Genomic DNA, 20,617 nt, shown 5'->3' with positions numbered 1-20,617 from the left:
GAAAAGTAAATATTGAAATGGATGGTAGAATGGAATGATTCCGAAAATCATTCTTCTAAGATTAAGGATAAGCGAAGGTGGAGGTTATTGGGAATATATGTATGGGGAATGTAGAGGATTAGAGATGGACAAATATAATCAGACAGAGAGGACCAAGAAAAATTGTTATGGTCGGGGAAAAGAGGAGGCTAGGGAAATTCGAAGTTGGCAGAAAGTTAAGTTTGCTGAGAGGTAGTGGGCCGCCTTAGGCCAAGATAGAGATGAGAGCCTTGGGCTGGTGGGGAAAATGAAGGGAGAGAGAAAATATTTCGGTCCTCTACTTTGATTTTTACGAAGCATGAAGATCTAATAAATCGTTATTAGAAAGACGGTAGTTCATGTTGGGAGGAAGCGCAGAGGAACTGGTCAAAATAGGTCTGTAATTGTAAGAATCGGGCGGAACGGAAACCTTTTTCGCAAAAAATAGATCCCCAATGAATAGCTCCAAGAAATGAATTACAGTATGTTTACGACATATTGCAGAAATACGACACTTAATTTCCAATTTATTCTAATTATTTTAATACATTCATGATATTAGTTGTAACTAATATTATCGATCGTTAGTCATTTAACTCATGCACTTCGAAATTTTAATCTTTTTTTCAAGCGTTTTAAACTGCTGGTATCCTAACACTGAGCCACACACCGTTTGGCTTCTTGTAGAGTATTTTGTTATTACATTTTAATTGTTACTAATTACTACTGCTGCACATTTTCTCCATAGGTAATATTTTTTGGTCCTGCAGCCTATGTTGACTGTTTACGTTAAAATCATACCCACCATTGTTACCAAACTGTGATGAACTAGAAATGTATTAGTGCGTATTGGAAATGTATTTTTTCATGGAATAGAAAATCCGAAGATCCACAAATATGGGGAAACCTTTTGACGGGTCATTAATTATTCTTTTTGGCGTTCAGCAATTATTTTGAATTTCTTAAAAAATAAAGTGATTTTTCTAAGACTGAGCAATAGGTATTGGTTTTAACTTCCGTGCGACAACTTAATTTGCCAATTTCTTTTTCATGCTCGATTCGATTGAATTGAAACCGAGGATTAAATTGTCGGAGTGTTTTGTGTAGTCTGTGAGCATAAATATTTGAATAACGATTATTCCTGGATGCGATTTATGATACAGATTTAAAGCCTTCAATTTGTTTCTCCGTATTAACCTGACTATAAACTTCAAGTTGAGATATTGTTGTACGTGTGGGGAAACGGTTTTGTCAACATTCGTTTGGTCGATTTTGAGACTTTGGTCCGCTTTTTCATGCGCTCGTATTGTTGATCAGATAACTGAAACAACAAATAGCGTGCAAAAAGAACAATGAGTGGTGTTTTTTCTGATGGCTTTTAATTCCGCAAAAATGAATTGTAATCGTGGTTATTTAATTTTAGCCATTTTCGCGACAAGATCTCCTTTATATTTTATTCGTGTAAATACGGCCGTATATGTTATATATCCCACGATTTAAGCAGTTAATACAAATCCCTTAATATTCAGTTGTATGTGTCATTATTTAAACGTTGCATAGCAGGGGAAGGATGTGCCAGTGTAACATTTTAGTCAAGTAAAAACTAATTAAATGCTTAAATAAGAACTAAGAATAATGCAACATTTTCAGAGTGTAAAAATCATTCGCCTTCACTGGGATCCGAACCCTGATCCTTCAATATCCGGTCGAGGGCTTTAGCCAGTTAAGCTATCGAGGCGTCCTGTTAAACCCTGAAATTTTGGGGCTTTTGAAGGAACGATGTTGTGACGAAATACCGTATATACAATGTCACAGGTATTCGTAGTGGCGCGCGACGCGCCACAGTCCACGAGGTTGAATCCAATCTTTAAACACTTATGCTGTTTATACCTTGACAAATTCCAAAGAAACTGCGGGAGATGCCGCAACGCTAACTTTTAACGGAGTCATCCGCCAATGTTCAATTCAATGCAACATTTTCAGAGTGTAAAAATAGATAGCTTAACTGACTAAAGCACTCGGCCGGATATTGAGGGATCTGGGTTCGGATCCCACTCAAGGCGAATGATTTTTACACTCCGAAAATGTTGCATTGAATTGCACATTAGCGGCTGACTCCGTTGAAAGTTACTGTTGCGGCATCTCCCGCAGTTTCTTTGGAATTTAACTAAGAATAAGCGTGGCGCTCTGGTATGAAAGCATCGTATTATTCTGAAGGTTTAAATGTTTAGGTTAATTCTTGGAATCCTTGATTACTTCTGCTCGGCTACAATCGTTTCGCATTAAGGGCCCAGTTACACGAAAGAAAGAAATTTGATAAAGTAAATGAATATTTACAGTAAATTGCTACAAAATTATTATTTCATCTGGCTGTTTATCTTTGTCATAAGAGTTGTTTTGACTATAAAATTAAATAATACTTCAGTGAATCTGAAAATATACATTTTGGCACATATGCCAACACTAGGACGTAACTTTAGATTGCGCAGTAGTTTGGCAACCGCCCCGTACTTTAGAAACATATTTTATTTGCATATTTCCTCATTATTCACTTGAGTAAAAATTGAGATTTTCCTTAACGCATCTCAGCAGCCCTTACCAACGTAGGTGCTTGGTCCGCTATGTTCATGTCTAGTCTTGGGTGGAGTGTAGTCTTTTATGGACTCCTCACAGAAATGCAATACTGCTCATTTTTCAGATTTTATAGGACACGATAGTTAAATTTGAAAAGTGGGTGCTGATACATTCGTATCGTGATTGTTAATTAATTTGAACTCGCCGTCGGTCCTGCGACGAGTTCTCTCACGTTGCAACCAGTAGGTAATACCCCAGTGTCTTCGATTTTGAATTCTTCACTGGATTGTAACCTTAAAGCGTAGATTTAGAACTATGAACTAATAGTCTTGGAAAACCGTATTAATAAAGAAAAATGTGTGGAGAGACTTCATATACTTCCAGGAACGGGGGCCATACATTTTATTACTTGGCATTATTAACTAAAAGTAACCTGAACGCCCCAAAAAATGAATCACCCTGGATAGAAAGGATTACATTTAGGTTGGCTATCTAAATGGCCCTCTCATGGACTACAACCTTGACGTGGTGGAAGGGCTTGTGTGCTCCGATGACCCCTAGAGCTGTGCTGGCGGGAGTAAGGATAATTGGTCCTCGGAGGGTCACCCATGCCAGATAGGTCGAAGGTTAGGAGCCAGACGAAAGGTAGTCCACGCTGCGCCTGTGTGTAAAACCGGCAGCAGCAGGACAAAAAAAAGGTGCAGAAGAAGAATACCATATTAGTTAGAATAGGAACATGGAATGCTAGGACAGTGTTGAGTGATGCGGCTTCAAAGGCATCTGACCTCCCTGGGGCGGCCAATGGGTGATGGTATCACGTTAAAAACACTATTGAGGAAGACAACGGGAAACCACCTCAATTAATATATCCGAAAATATAATGATGGACAATATATAGAATATGAGTCCTGGCAACTGCGGGACTCGACCCAATCGGCCGTGTGTCGTGCCCGGCAGCGGGAGAGGTAAGGTTTCCGCAGTCGTCATCTCACGAAACCCTTGCAAAGGAAAACCGACAGCAGCAGGGAAAAAGACGCAGAAGAAGAAGACCAAATAGTTAAAATAGGAACTTGGAATGTTAGGATAATGTTGAGGACAGGAAAATTAGAGAATATTACGCAAGAGATGGAGGTAAGAAATACAGGTATAGATCATAGGTTTATGCGAGGTGAGATGGAAGGATAGCGGGGATTACTGGAGTGATATTTATAGAATAATATACAGCGGCGCGGACGAGAGCTAACTAGGGGTTGTTATAATATTGAATAAATAGGTAGGAAGAAGCATTGTCAACATAGAGCAGGCAACTGATATGATATTACTATTAGAGATAAAAGCAGAACTGATGAACTTGGTCATTGTTCAGGTATATAGTACATGCCACCAAGCAATCCTAAGGAGGAATAAGTGAATAGGATGTACAATCAGTTAGTGAACATAATCGCGTGTGTTCCTGCAGGGAAGCATTTGATAGTGGTGGGGGATTGGAATGCGATGGTAGGTGTAGGAAGAGATAGTGATGGGTTGGGGGACTAAGGTTTAGGCTCGAAAAATGGCCGCGGGGTGAAATCAATTGAGTTCTACAGGAGATAGGAGTTAGTCATTACAATCACTTGGTTTAGACACCACAAAAGGTGTAGGTATACATGGATAATGCCAGGTGACTCAGAAAGGCATCAGTTTGATGATATTCTGGTCATGCACGGGTTTAGGAACAGTGTGATCAAGTCGCACAGCTTCCCGGGAGCGGATGCGGACTCTGACCACAATTTGGTTGTTATGAAATGTAGCGTCCGTTTCAAAAAGATAAGGCAGAAGGGGCGGGTTAGGAAATGGGATATAGAAACATTGAATGAATTGAAAAGGAAGGAGTATCGTCAGGCTGTAGAGAAAGTCATGGATGAGGGAAAGAGCTGAGTACTATTGAATTAAAACGGGAATGTATCAAGAAAGGAATATCAGAAGCCACAAATGAAACTATCAGAAACATTAATGGGAGAAGGACCAGGAAACCATGGATCACGGATGAGATGGTTAGAAAGATAGATTAGAGAAGAAAATGATGCAGTCAAAGAGTGAAATTATTTTCGCCGCAACTTCTTTGGTGTCCTGTGAGATGGAATAAATAAATAAATATGTATATATATATATATATATATATATATATATATATATATATATATATATATATATATGTATATATATATATATATATATACATTCAAACACGAAATCCCGCCAAACGGCGAATAAATACTCATATATACAGAAACAGATATAAGGAAAAGGCTATACGATAGGCGATAGTATATATATGTGTAACACATATATATACGAACACATATATATATATATATATATATGTATATATATATGTATATATATGTATATATATATGTATGTATATATATATATATGTATGTATATATATATATATATATATATATATATATATATATATATATACACATACATACACACACACACATACTCAAAGGGTCTGAGAAGGACGCATTTAAATTAATATTTATTTATTTATTCAGTATAAGTCCGAAAACAGCACATTCTGGCCTTTACATCGAACTATTAACAACGATAACAATGATCACATTTACAAACACCCAAGCCCTAGGTGGAGGAAAACTCACCCAGGCGGGAATCGAACCCGCGACCCTTGGAATGGCAGACGAGGACGTTACCCCGCCGCCACCGGGGTCGGCAGTAATCCAGTCAACTAGCATTTCAAGACAAAGATTCTATTCTAATGCCGCACTTGGGCATGTCAAATTGTTACGGAATTCTTGCTCCGGATTCGAAGGCTTTCAACTCACTGGAGTTGAACACAGAAACCTCCTCATGTCCCTCTGATCATCTCCCGCCCACACGACAAACAGTTCTTTCGTGTAAAATGAAAGTAGGAGGAGGAAACACTGCCCGATCAGGCTGGCTGGCTTAGATGCCTGGTGTGGTGGAGAAGGGGAGCTGGTTGCCTCCTCGGGGGCTCGGGCGAGGGAAGATTGATTGCGTCGATTTCTCCCCTGGGTTCACCTCACACATACTCCCCCCCCTCCCCCGGCTATCGTCGTTTTCACACACACACGATCCACCTTCCCTTTGCGAGACCCTTTACTACGCCCCATCGCCAGCCAGACGCTGCTCAAAATTGTAACGGAAAGGACTGCAAGGGGGGAGGGTGTGGTGAGGGATGAGGGGATTGGTTTGCTGATGTCAGGAAAGAAGCTCTATACCCTAAACTCCTCGTGGCCGACCGTCGTCTCTCTCTGCCTCCCGCAACCCGCCCTGCCACCAGTCCTATTATATTCGTCGCGGCTTGCCTACCCCCTCCCCTCCCATGCTCTCCCTCCCCCACCCGCTACGACTCTTGCCGTCTGCACACATCCGTGCCGTAATGACAGCAGCCCGAACCACAGACCGCCACCCTCGTCTTCGGTTCCAACCAGCTTGTGACGCGAGGATCGGAACGAGTGAGGAACTTCTCGGTGGAAAACTTCGCCCAGGGTCCGAGGCGAATTACGCCTTATAGCGTGATGTTGGAACTAGTGTGACCATATGTAATAAGGATAAGGGGGAGGAATTATTTTGTGAAACAGTTTCGAGAGACATCTTCCGGTTGCCTAGCTTTCCTTCGAGTAAATTCGTAGTGTCACACTCTTTATCGGGTAATTGAAGTTTTAATTTCCTTCAAGTATGTGTTTGCTACTAGATGAGAATGTCGCTTTAATAGCCACTTAAAACTAAATTAATTCGGCCACATTAATTAGTTCGTTCATTTTCGCATTTAATGTTTCATTAGTTCATTGAGTGGGTCGTGGTAGTTCAGGGGTAGAGCGTTGGTCAAGCTAAGGGCCCGGGTTCGATTCCTGGTCCAACCTCTCTGGGAACCTGCAGCTCCACCCAAGCTATGTGATTTTTCGGGTACCAGATCTTCCTGGGAAATCATAATCGGGACAGGGAAAGAAACTGGCCCCCCTACCCTGAAGTGTGAATTTCACACGTCGTCGGGCTTAGCACTGCGTGAGCTCTACCATCACCTTACCAAACCGACCTTCGGGTTGATTACTGTGTTTATGGTTTCATTAGTTCCCTGGAAAGTTTTGAATGGCAGGGAAATTTTCCAGAACGATCAGGCAAATCAAAGATTTTGTTTTGAAGGGAATAGACATTACATAAGAATTAGCTTGTCAATAGAATCTTTCAAACATTTTTCATTATGCTTTTAGGGAACTCATAATTTGTATCTAAGCTTGCCATCGAACTCGTGCTTATAAATTACTTGCCAAGACGAACTGCAAGAAATATACTTACACAGAAGATGCGTAAATTTCATAAAATAAATTTGTCATTTTAATTAACGTGTTCTTTCGCTTAGACAATCTATTCAATTGTTTAGCGTTTAATATGAATACTATCGGACTATTGCATTTGGAATCGCAATTGTTGCCCGTAGATAATCGTCCGTTACCAAATTTTTGTTATTTTTTCTGAACATTTATTTTTTCCAATCCAACTATTTGTGATGTCGTTTCTCTACAGTCGCGTTAACTTCTCGATATAGATAATCTTCCGAGTTCGATAGGTAGTGCTGCACTGTAAAATGCAGTGCCAGACTGTAACAAGTTTGTGGAGTGAGTGGTCTTTAAATTATTCCTGATAGATTCCACCTTACTTAAGTTGTCGCGTTGTTTTTTTCTTGCTTGCTAAATATCAGTCTACTAAATACTTATTCGATTAATTCACAAAATAGTGAGAAGAGCGGAGAAAGGTTTGTCTGCCTATAGGGCTACAACGATGGTAAGGGGAGGATACGTTAAGGGCAACCTTGCCTATTGTCATGCCTCTTTATTCCCCTCTGAATGTCGATTTCGTGTAAATCGTGTTATGCTACACTATTAGCTTGAATTTTACATTTTTTTGGTCATTTATTTTTCTTTTGTGGGCTTGGAAATTTGTAGTATTTTATGGTACCATTTACGAAATAGTTAGCAATTAACACAGTTTGGTTAGAAAAGGGAGGAAGAGAAAAATTGGGCGGTGCATTTTCAAGCTTGTGGCATTAGAATTTCATCGGTCATTTTTCCCTTTTTTCCAGTGTTTAATCATTTTTCTCAAGTTCCATATTTTCATAGGCGATTGAAAATTCAATTAGGTGTTCATTGATTACATATATATTTCTATATCAATAGTAATTGGATGTAAAACCATTCATTTGTTGTGTTCAAATTCACGGAGATATTTTCATTGAAGCCACAGATTTTGAATCGTAAATATTGCGGCGTACGCAAGTCGGCATATATGATCCTGCATTTCTTCATAGCGCTTTTGTAAACCGACAATTTTGTCTACTCTCATTGTGAAGATTTTCTATGCCCTTGACAGAGGTCTTAGCTGCTACATCGAAATAATTCGGTAGTCTGCAGGTAATTAGGACTCGTTATCCGTCGTGCAGGTCATAACCGGATGACTGAGTTATCGTTGTTGTCTGTGAAAACTTTAGGTACTCCAAATAGTTAAAGAACCAAAATTTCACAGTTAGATGCCATGTTAAACCGAAAAAAAACGCTGGTTCACGTGATATAATTCATGATGGAAAATTAGGAGTTGACTGGACCGAAACAAATACTTTGGCAATAGTATTTTAGATCTGAGGGCGGATGAGAATGTTATATGAAATAGAGAATATAACAGCAGCAGATTCATTGTCAATCGCTTCGAAGTACGCGAACTTTGAGTATCCAAATATATTTTATCCAAAGCGTTTCCTGTGCTCCGTCAATCATTTCATTTTTTCGACACTTCTAATTTGTCCTTTTTGTTCGTATTATGTTTAATGATTGCGAATTCGAGGTCATAATTTTACTACACACACGTTCAAAGAACTGCGGGAGGAGCCGTGGTAGTAACTTTTAACGAAGTCATCCGGCATTATGCATTAAAATGTATCAATTTCAACCTGTAAACATCATTCGCCTTTGGTCGAGGCTAATGGTTTTTACACTTAGCAATTCCTACACACTTACGTTGATGTTGGTTGTACAAAGCCTTCGCATTGCATCCACGGAAGTGTGGTATTTAAGCATTATCATTCATCGATGTACAAGCATATGGTTGCCGTTGTAGATCACCGAGGAAACGTATGTGCGGTGAAACATTGAACACTCCCGATATTAAGATCAGTGATTCGAAGTTTAGTGATGCTATATAATACAGTTCAAATATACGTATCTGAATTAATAGATTGCATTGGTTGAGTTGGATTAGCAGTCAACCAAAACTTTTCCGGTTCTGCGAACTGTACGAAAATATTGAAATTCTCTCTCGTAAATAGAATAGTTGTAATTATTCATCGTGCATCCGAATATACCTACTAGAAACTGACAGAGGAAAAATATGTTGTGCGGGCGCACCTGTCAAAATTCCTGTATAGTGTTCGCCGATAACTCTTTAAACAAGTGATAATTTTCCGCGTTTCACTGCTTAATCTCCCCTCAACTTGTAAAACTGGCTCTCGATTGAAATTATGGGCTCGTTTTATGGCGGTATGCCTATCGAAAGATAGTGTTAAGTGGAAGGTTAATCAGCGGAAATTATATAACTTTACCCTCATCCATCGTGGCAAAAATTTCATTTTTTTTGTTCAATTATTTCGCAGGACATGCTGGACGTGTGCGTGGGTACGAGCGTCGGTACTATCACGGAGCCAGACTGCCTGGGGCCCTGCGAGCCGGGCACCAGCGTCACTTTGGAGGGCATCGTATGGCATGAGACAGAGGGAGGTGAGTATCCATGGCTTGCCGTCGTCATTTTTTAAAAAGTTTGACTCGGGGAATCTTGGAAGGATCTCCTGCAGCACCTATGCTTTTTACGTCCAAAGGAATTCCTTGAGCCCGCCTCCCTCCTCGAGATGGGTCTTCGCTTTTGAGAAGATTGGCGTATTACTCCAATCTAGCTCCCCCCACGCCATCCCTTTGTTTCAAGGGATTCGTTCTGCCTCAGTTGCGCACTTGGAGGAGGTGAACGTTCCCTCATTCGGTTGACCTTCAGACTGCTGCTCCGGGTGGATGAGGGTGAGGCGTGTGGGACGGAAGAAGGGAAATAGTGTTGTTTACCCCGCACAGTACTTCACCCCCCTCCGAGAGGGAAAAATAAAGAGCGTAGAGTTTACTCGGGGAGGCAGGCACCTCCGGTACCAATCCCATATGCGAGGCAATTAATGCGGGTTGCTCGTGACACGTTGGGGGTGGAAATAAGTGCTGTGTTTAGACGGGGCTGGGTAAATTGCCCGAGAAATGAGCGCCTCGTCTTCTCTTACTCCCTCGCCAGTGCAAACGGGAAATATGAAAGGTTCCGGAAAAGCGAGAAAATTATTTTCATCTCTATTCTTCGGGAAATCTCTCTCTCTACGGACGGCGGATCTGCTTGAAGAGAGGGGGCGTGCTTTTAAGTGGGGGAGCGGCGGGGGGAGGGGTGGGAGGCGTGTTCTTTCTCTGAGCGTATGGTCATTAGGTCGATCATCACGAGCTTTGGTTGTGAATGCCTCTCGCTCCCTCCTCAGTCCCATGTAGTCTTTTTTTCTTTCTCCCCGCCCCTCCCCCACCTCTCTCGCCAAACCTCCTCTTAAGAATCTCCCGCCCTCACCCCGGCTTCCCTTTCCGACCTTCCCCCCCTCCCGTGCATAACACTCCTTTCTGGGCTCCCATTTCCTCTCCCCCAAGCCGCGCTTCCTCTCTTCATTAAATCTTGTCTACCCACCTCGGATCCCCTGCCCATTTATAACCTCTCCATCCTCATTTGGACCCCCTCCACCCACCCCAAGCCTTTCACTCCCATGAGCCCCCACCTTCCGACCCCTCCCTCCCATCCTCTCCCCCATCTCTTCGTTACCTCCTGTTCTCCTATCTGCCTCCCCATACTTTTCCGAGTAGTTCAGACAGCCTCTCGGTCTCCCCCACTCGACAATCTACCCAATCGACCCTCAGGGGCCCCCTTCTCCCCTACTCTCCTTACCCATCCAGTCCCCTCATAAAGCCTCCTCCCAACGCCCCTTCTTTGATTCTCTCCTTCTCACTTACCCCCCTCACCCACCTCCGTACATCTCCCCCCATTCCGAGTGTCGTGCTTTTTCCCTCCACCCCATCCCTTCCCGCACCCGAAGTCGTGGCTCTGTTCGTTCTCTCTCTCCCCACCACCACGCGACTCCCCTTCTCGTAGTCCTTTGAAAGTCCATTCCCTCTCCTTTCTCACTCCACCCATTCAATTCCCTTTTCCTCCTCTCTTTTCACTACGCTCTTGCTTTCCTGTGTCGCTCGGTTCGTTTTTACTGCATCCATCCAATCTTTTATGAAGAAGACGTGTGGGTGTGCAGGGACGGAATAGGAGATCCTTCGTAAAAAAATAAGTGTGAGAATATAGCGGGGAGGGGCCCAACAAGGGAAGCCTGGGAATTAAAAATGCATCAGCTGAATGGAGATGAAAAGGTTTTTTTCCGTTGAATTAAAGTGGAATTCTCCTTTCCCTGTTTTTCTTAGGACTAAGGTGAAACAAAACGGTGTTTTTTCCTAATTGCTCTTGTATTACTTCCATCGGGTGAGTATTTAATGTAATGTAGATCGATTTTGCATTTTATCAGTTCAAGTTGAAATATTTTAATATCCCTTTAAATGTGAAATGAAATGATATCTTACGTGTACTTGTGGAAATACTAATTAAGGATGTATACTAATTTAGCAAAGAAGTTGCTATTGATCGATAAAACTGAAAAAATCATGAAATTTCATCATGTTTGATTTATATTTAAAGTCAATTAACGGATAATTTCAAGTAATCACATCAAATCTCAACCATAATGTAAATGATTGAGGGAAGCGCTCTGTAGTTAAGCTGGGATAAAATATTCTTTTATCTATCGCAAAATTGTTATGGTCCATTATAGGTTGTCTAATATGCACCATGTATATGCACATTGATGTTACAATTTCCAAAACAGTGTACTTTTGTTACTTTAACTCACCAGTGTCATGATATACTTATGATTTCAATGTACAAAATCTAATGATTCCTGCTGTGAGACCCCTAAGGTTACTTTCTATCTGAGAGCTAATAGATCATCCAGGCAGTAAGATCAGTTTCTCAAATTAAGTGCTGGGGAAATGTTGAAGAGTAATAATTTTTCATGTGAAATGGCAATTTTAAGACCAGTAAACTGTAAATTACAAGGAAAATTAAACTGTAAATTACTAGGGTCTGTGTTATGGAATTGGCCACTTGCTGAGTCACTATTTTTTTGTGCACACATATCGTTTCTTTTCTCTAAAATGAAAATAATCCACCTTGGGTCACATTTGTACCCTAAATATTCTCTTACTGCCAGCACAAATATCAAAGTTTTCACTTACAAAGAACATTTATGATTGATATACATATTTCCTGGTGGATATATTTATGTATAGTTTAATCTTTTACTTTATTTTTCCTGATCTGGATGACATTCTTTTGAATTTCTTGCTAGAAATCGCAAGTTTATAAGAGAATGTATGAAACTAATCAATCAAGAAAGATATCTTGAAGTATATGTAGTAGTCATGAACGGTTGATGATTTCCATTTCTTGTAATGGTACCTATGTAAGGAGCACCTTTGGTTCATTAATCAAAAAATATTTCAACATCACCATTATGTGGCTTAAATCCAAATGGCTGTTTTCATTCCAAAACCTAGTGTTAAGATAAGCCCAGGAAAGCATTAATTTATCCAAGCAAGAATTCTCCTTTTTTGCCTCACTCCTGAGGCACCATATATATGAGAGCCTACTGGCAACATTGCTGAGCATCATGTTGCATTACAATGGTGTACTCATGTAATCTCTACACACAGTTGATTTTTCACTTATTTAAAATTAAAGTATGGTTTGATAGTTATGTCTCTCCCGAGTTATTTTTTAGCATTAAAAAGTGTCACCATTTGGTTTTTTCTGCTTACTGTTATGTTGTTCAATTAAATTTTCCAACATCTCTCTGAGTAGGACCTTGGGTATATGACCAAAGGAAACAAGATGGTAGTTTGGTGTCAAGAATGGTCATTGAGCACCATTGACAACCCTCATTATTAATCTCATTGGACCAATGTAAGAAAGGCCATATTGCTGTGAACATGCTATGGCAAATCTATCTTCTTATTGTTTCTGGTAGGCTAGGATTCCAGCTCTGCTTTTAATGTTAGTCATAACAGTTGAAATATAATGATAAAAGTTGATGAAACATAGCGTTTTATTATATTTACACATTGAGAAAATAATGTCTGTTTAGATAAAATTTTTCACAATTTATGGAACTTTTATTACTCTGTTTGCTGTAAGTGTTGATTTGAACAGTAATTTTACTTGTGGGTTTCCATTTGCAATTATTTCAAATTGTAATAGTCCTTTTGGTAACATTTAATGAAATCCTAGGTACTTAGAATTATGCATGAATGGCTGTTGATGATTCCATTTTAAGAAAACATCAATGAAATTAGCTCTGAGACATTTTAAAGTATTCTCTTAAGTCATATGTGCTATGGAGTGAATAAAATCCATGTGTTACAATATCCCATAAGTGGAATTCATAAAATGTTGTCCAAGAACAAATGTAATTAACAATTCAGCATGGTATACTTATGGTAATAGCAGTTGACAGTTCTTTTTGATGCTTGCAGGAAAATTTGAATGTATGTACAGCTAGCTATTTCACAAAATATCATCCTGGTAAATATTGGTCCAGTGGATTTCATCGTTTTGCCCTCCATTACTGTAATTTCTATTACATATTGTTGTAATTCTCAATTTTACTGGAAGGAAGAAAAATTAAATGCTGATGTAGTTGTTCAGACACTTAATAGTAATGTAAACATTGAAATTATTTGCAGGAGTATTGGTGGTCAATGTAACATGGAGAGGAAAGACATATGTTGGAACCTTGCTGGATTGCACGAAGCATGATTGGGCACCACCGAGGTATGAAGTATTGTATACAATTCATTCCCTGTTTAAAGTATTGATTTCATTTGTACTGTATCTAGTGGACCAAATAAACATTTCCTAACTGGCCATCCCCCTGTGGTCTCAAAACAAACATTTTTCGTGATGATTTTATTAAACTTATGAATTTATCGGACAATTTATTTGATTTCAAGTTTCGGCAATAAAAAAAGTATGCATTATCAAGAAAAGAAATTGCCCACAAGTAGTGATTTAACTGTAATAAAGTGTTAAAAAGTATTCATTCTAGTCACCTGAGTTTTGTTGTTTAGATTCTTATCAGTGTACAAGGCATATGTAGGTTATTGAGTTAGCATTAATGTATGTTAGGTAAAGCATTTAATTTATTTCAAGATTGAATGATAGTAGTTGTTTTTTATTATTACGATGGGATAATTATTATTAGATCATTGCCTACCTCAGCAGTGATTTTTATTGTTAGAGATCAATTGTTTCAGATGTATTTTGATAAGCAAAACTTTAAGTTTATGTAATTTTGGTCTATTTTTAATTCTCTTATTTTCTTGTTTGTGACAATAGGTTTTGTGACTCACCTACAAGTGACCTGGATTCAAGAACTGCCAAAGGGAGGGGAAAACGAGGAAGAGCTGCAGCTGCTGCCGCTGCTGCTGCAGCAACTCCTTCTAGCGACCTTAGTAATTTCACAGAGACTAGATCATCAGTGCATAGCAAATTAAGGAATGGTGGTGGGAAAGGACGGCGTGGAAATGGTCCAAGTACTGTTGTACCTGTTGCTAGTGTCACTGTTACTGGTGCTGGAGGTGCTGCAGGTGCTACAGGAGTGACAGGATTCATTCCTCCCAGGCCTGAGCCTGGCAATAAGAGGAAGGCTCGGGGAACTGAGATCGGTGATGATGGTGTAGTTGGTGTTTCTGTGACAAATGGAAATGGGGCTGGAGGGAAGCGCAGTCGATCAGCATCCCGTGGACCTCCATCTAGCCCTCCTTCCTCTCCTGTCCTCCTTGAGTGTCCTGAGCCTAATTGCTCAAAAAAATATAAACACATAAATGGACTGAAGTATCACCAGTCACATGCCCATGGAGCAGCTGGTGTGGTTGCTAGTGAAGAAGATGATACTAAGGAAACAGCAAGCCTCTCTGAAGCAGAAGAAAGTCCTGTTGAAACGGCTCCAAGTCCTAAGACTGATGGAGCAGTTCATGCAAACCAGCAACGACAAAGGCCTTGCCCAACGACGCCTCAGCCGAGGCAACAGAGTAGGGATGGAGCTTCAACACCACCTACCCCTCGCACTCAAGTCATAAATGATGCATCACCTGATTCCAAAGCTGTTGCTCCAGTGAAACCAGGAGTATTGAGGTTTGGTCCTACTACTCCGGAAGAACAATACAATCCATCAGGCACTGAGGGGGGCATGTATGGAAGTAAGGCATCGACACCAGCATCTCCTATTGCTGCCAGTCCGCACAGTGTGGTGGGAAGTATTAGAGTTGTTGGGATGCCATCACTAACCTCTTCTCCCCCACATGTAAGCAAGCCAGCACCACCATCTCAAGTGCCGTCCACACCTCAGCATATGCCCCAACATCAACAGGATGGAGCCAAATTAGGAGATAAATACAAAATAAAGGGTTCACCTGTTACTCCAGGTTCTTCTCCTGCTCGGCCTGTAGTAAATTTACAGCAGCCATCAATTAAAACTATTCAACCTCAACAACCATCACCGCATCCTGTAATGCAATCTCCTCAGCAGATTCCTTCAGCTTCCAAACCAGTTGGTATCATAAATGATGGACAGGATAAGAAAGAAAAATCTGGAAAAATTCCCCCTTCTGGATCTCAGCAGCCTTCTTTAACAGCAGTACCTCACAAGAAGAAAAATCGTAAATCCCCTACTGGCAGCCCTCAACCTGACCAACCTGGAATGTCATTTAATCCCTCTGTGCATGATTCATCTGCATCTATGTCTTCGCCAGTTGGTGGCGGAGAAGGTCGTGAAGATGTACAAAGCCCAGCTTACTCTGACATATCTGATGACTCTGCTCCTGTTCTAGAGTCTGAGGTGGGAGAAAAAGGTAGAGGTGGACCGGCAGTGCCAGTCTCAGTTGCGCCTACTTCGCAAGGAGTTAGTGCTCCTACTCCAGTGGGGAAAAGTAGTGAAAAGAAAGTTGAGGTACCAAACCCACCATCTGGACAAAATTCATCATCAGCTAATTCTACTGCTCAACACCTTGCTCATTATGGAATGTATCCATTTTATGGTCAGCCCCCTTATCTTGTTCCCTCAGTTCCTCCAACATCAACTCCATCATCATCAGAATCCAAATTGTCAAAGGAGAGCACTGTGGTGACAGCACCATCTGATAAGCCTGTTAATATGGAACCTAAAGGATTGCCAGATCGTGCATCTGAGAAAGAAAAGAAAGAAAGCGCACCTGTTCTACCTCCGTCTTCAGTGTCTGTTGTGTCATCTGCCTCAACTGCACCATCTTCTACAGGATCTACAACATCTGTCATACCTCCCACGAGTACCACAAGTACATCAGTGACAGATTTCCAGCATAAGTTAATGCAGCACCAGCAACAGCAACAACAACAGCAGCAGCACTACTATCCTTATGGCTATGTTCCTGGTTACCCGTATGGTCTTGAACCTAGTTATCAGGTGTCAGTAATGGCGGATAAATATGCAGCAGAAGCAGCAGTGGCAGCTGCAGCAGCAGCTGCTGAAAAAGAAAAGTCATCCATTGAAAAAATGCCACCAACCACCAATAGTGAGATTACTAACAACAGTTGCAAAGGATCTTCAGGCAACATGCATAACTCACAAAAAGAGAGGGCCATTAAGATTGAGGTGGGGTTGAAAGAGAAACAGAATGAAAATCACCAAATACTAAAGGAGAGCATTGAGATGAAGAACCAAATGAATGAAGGGAAGACTAAGTATAGTAGTGGCTCTGTAACACCCTCATCTTCACCTTATGAAAGTGGTCCCTATTTATTTCAGAGACAGCAGGAGGAACTTAGAAGGTATTACCTTTATCCTCCTGAGCAAAGACGAAAGGAATCCACACCTGGAGGTCCACTAGATGCCACAGTAAGTGGCTCAAAGCCAGGAAATGCAGAAACCAAACCCAATATATCAGTGCCACCTCCACCAAAATCAATTGCCCCATCTGCTCTTCCAAGCCCAAAACCAAACTCAAGAGACCATGTTAGGAATGAAAAATGTGGCAATGGGTCAACAGAAGAGAAGAAGGATCCTGGAGGTCCTGATAAATCAGCCATACCCAAGCAGGAAGGTGTGAAGCCTACTATGGAAACACAGGGCCCACCTCCTCCAACATCATCTTACGCTTATATCCACCCTGGATATATGCAGTCTCCTCATTATGGGGCACTGCCTTTTGACCCCTCTCACCCAGTTTATCGTGGTCTCAATCCGATGCTTGTTCCTGGGCCTTATGCCACTGGACCTTATCTGCACCCTCAAATTCGTTATCATGCACCTGAAGACTTATCTCGACCTGGTGTTGCAGCAGCAGCCGCAGCGGCAGCAGCTGCTGCTGTGTCTGCTGGACCAACAAAAGCTTTAGACCTTCTACAGCATCATGCTAGCCAATACTACTCTTCCCACAAGATACATGAGTTACAGGAGCGAGCTTTGAAGTCACCAACACCCAAGACAGCACCCTCTCCATCTGGTTCTGTGTCAGGTAGTTCCTCAACAACATGCTCACAGCCTCCCCCAGGAGTTCCTCAGACAACAGGGCCCTCTCCTACATCAATTCCAAAGGTGCAGCAGGCCCCACCACCGCCTGTTGCTGTTACTTCAGGTGGACCAGGAGGGGGAGTTGTATCATCGGGTGATGGGAAAGAGGTGGGAGGTGGACCAGGGAGTGGAAGTGGTGGGGGAGGGGGATTGCGATCCCCACCACCTCAGCGCCATGTTCATACACATCACCATACTCATGTGGGATTGGGTTACCCCATCCTTGCTGGCCAATATGGGCCTGCAGCACCATATGGAGGTAAGCCCTTGGTTGGGCCCTGACGGGGTGGAGTGGGGCCTGCCCGTCGAGAGTCTTAGATCCTTGGGAGGCTCCCATTCCCCTTGTTAGCCTAATTTTGCTTGTTACACTCCCACTTGCATCTCTCTCTACAGGGGTTGATGTTCTACGGGTTTGCCATCCCAATCATAATTCAAACATTAGGGAAATGGGAAGGCTGTGGAAATAGGTGGGCAATCAGTGTAACTTTGTGTTGCTCAGTAAATGTGGTTTTAAAGTAATCATTCAAGAGAGGATGGATAAATAATCCTTAATGCAGTGTCTATCATTTTTCCAATAGCCTGTGATATCTTCTGTGGCATTTAGGACAATATGTCCTCAAGTGAGGGTCTGGCAAAGGGATATATATAAAATATATATATGTTCATTTTCAGTCCCTTTGTGAGCTATGCCGTTTTGCCACAGATTTCAATGTTCTTGTGGGTTTATGGTACCACTAGGATACTCTAAGAATTCGGAGTGTCTAAATTCTTGTGTACTGAATCTCTGTAAATAGCCTAGGAAAACCATTTTGTACCTCTTATATGATCCTTCATATTTTGTCTGTTCACTGTTTAATAAAAGCATAAAACGCACACATAGCCATATCTTTACCAGAAGAATTAAACTGTAGCAAGGAAGCAATGTAGTTTAATTTATGGTGAGTGCAGCTTCTGCCAAAATCATCAAGTAAGCCATGTCGACGTCGGAATGACTGCTTTCCAGACAGTGAAGACTTAAGCCATAATGAACAAGTATTAATAACTTGTTAAGGACCCTCCCCAAGGAAAAAAACAAAGATTATTGAGGGCATTAATGTGAGTGTTTCTTCCTTGCAGCTGTGCTCGCAAGCCAGCAAGCTGCAGCAGTGGCGGCAACTGGCATCAATCCATATCCACCAAAGTGAAGTCATGTGCAGTGCCGGCCCTCACGTGTGTGGTAGTCTCTCTACTTGCTTAGTGTGTGTGTGCGTGCATGTGTACATTTGTGTGTTTGTGACATGGTACCTAAAGAAAGTAAAAGAAACTTACTGACAAGGACCATAAAGTGGAAGTGCCAGAAATAAGACTCCTGAGAGAGCGTATTAAGTGTTAGAGGGGGTGAGTGATGAGGATGCTTGGAACAGTGTGGCCATTTTTTTATTCCAGCTACATGTTATGGCCTCTCTTCATTTTACTTACCTCTAACCAGAAACTAAGTGAAAGATTTAAAATGTATGCAACTATGGGGGCTGCTTTTTACATTACATTATTTCTCTTAAGGATTTGTGTTCTCCCCTCTAAATGCTGATTTGATTGGGAAATTGGGGCCAAGATCTCCTGTGAGTTCAGAGAACATATTTCAGAGATATTATCTTTCTAGTATGTTAGAGATGTGATAAAGAGTTGGAAATCCTCTTTTTCCTTTTGAACTGTTGGGCTCCTCTTGGCCAGCAGTGATTTAGCATAGTATTACCTACAGGTGAGGGCCCCACACCTACTCAAACCATTCCAGATCATGTACCGTTATCCTGTAAATCCCTTTATTCACACTATTTGGCACAGACAAGTGTTCAAGCCTTCATTTACTTATGAGTCTCATGACTGGATGTGTTGCATTACAATCATACCACTATATTAATTGTAAATAGTGTAAAGACAAGCATTTATGTCCAAGTCATAGTTTGGACCGGCTGTTGGCAAACTTATGCTCCTTGTGTATTTTTAATGTTTTTCAAATTTTAGAGAAATGTGATTTTTTTTATAAATACAAGCAAATCATTCATTTTAATTGGCTCACACCTTAGGCTACCAAACCGCTCATTCCAGTTTTAGTGGAAGGTGGTTAAAAGAAGGATCCACATATGTATATGAGATAGCTGTACCCTATTTGCCTTGGTAAAAGAAGCAGCTTTGTTGTTGGTACCTTAGATCCATACTGTTGTTGTGTTCAAAGGAGCTGCTGAATTCCAAAAGTCTGTGGGGATTTTTGCCTCCTGGGCAATCTCTATGCATGCACTGTCTGTACAGGCAGAACTGATTTGATTAAACTACATGCTGTGAGTTAATCATTTCTTCACTTCATTGCAGTGAGAAATTTGAACAGACCAGTATAACATGTTATTATGAGATAAAAGCATAAGGATGTGTTCATGTGTATCATCAATATTATTACCTGGAGTAATATTAAACCCAGTTACGGCATTACCAAGGACTGAGTACAGATGGATATTATTGTGCTATGGTTACTAACTCCATTCAGTCTCATACAATTTTATAATAAAATATGCTATATTTTATACAGAATCTAAGAATCTCATATATTTTTAGAATTTTGAAAATTGATTAGTATATACATCTTTGTCTCTTGCAAATAATTACATTTGTTTTAGAAATTTTATTTTACCATGGACAAATACTACATGGAAAAAAAGAATTACTTTTCAGTATTTATTTACTGGTGATGCAATAACATTCAGAATGTTTATGAAATCTTAAGTAGTTCCAAAAACTGTTTTGACCTGACATTAATAATATAGAGAAGTGCTAACCTCAATGTATCGGCCTTAGCTCAAGAAAACTGGCACCTTGTGAAACATTTTTAGCTCATATTAGGTAACATTTTCGTAAATGTGTAATTTTACAAATTGGCATATCCCTTTCTTAATCCATGAAGTTTAAGAGTTGGTGAGATGTATTTAAGCTTCTCTTGACCCATTTCATGCTATTGTTTCTATTATGCAGCTAATTGATCACATCGTAAATCTTTTTGATTTGTGCCTTAATTTTATTAGTGGACAAAGTGAAAGGTGGTCAACCTTTAGCATCGATTTAACCTATGGCTAAAAAGACATTTTTACATCATTGTCCAAATAGTCTAAAAGAGCTTAGTTAAAGTACGTTATAGCAAATGAGCCACTTCATGAAAATCATCATTCAATCTTTATTATCTTACATGATCTTGTCTATGTGGACAGTGGTAGAAGT

At 40.7% G+C, this 20,617-nt stretch overlaps 1 protein-coding gene across 5 annotated transcripts in view; it reads left to right on the top strand.

Annotated features, from left to right (window-relative positions):
* Nucleotides 1-19,698, top strand: part of LOC139690993 (zinc finger protein 608-like) — a 133,580-nt gene extending 113,882 nt beyond the window's left edge. For all 5 annotated transcript variants that reach the window (XM_071588692.1, XM_071588726.1, XM_071588710.1 and 2 more), the window contains 4 exons: nt 9,263-9,386; nt 13,512-13,599; nt 14,164-17,633; nt 18,491-19,698. In XM_071588692.1, coding sequence (XP_071444793.1) covers nt 9,263-9,386; nt 13,512-13,599; nt 14,164-17,633; nt 18,491-18,558 — 3,750 coding nt within the window. In that variant the 3' untranslated portion in view covers nt 18,559-19,698. The remainder of the gene's footprint in view (nt 1-9,262; nt 9,387-13,511; nt 13,600-14,163; nt 17,634-18,490) is intronic.
* The last annotated feature ends 919 nt before the right edge of the window (nt 19,699-20,617 follow it).

This window comes from Hetaerina americana, unplaced genomic scaffold (genome assembly GCF_022747635.1).
Source record: "Hetaerina americana unplaced genomic scaffold, ioHetAmer1.1.p SCAF_1, whole genome shotgun sequence".
NCBI classification, from domain to species: Eukaryota; Metazoa; Arthropoda; class Insecta; order Odonata; family Calopterygidae; genus Hetaerina; species Hetaerina americana.
The sequence above is the reverse complement of the archived record's forward strand: the minus strand, read 5'-3'. Positions and strand labels throughout refer to the sequence as shown.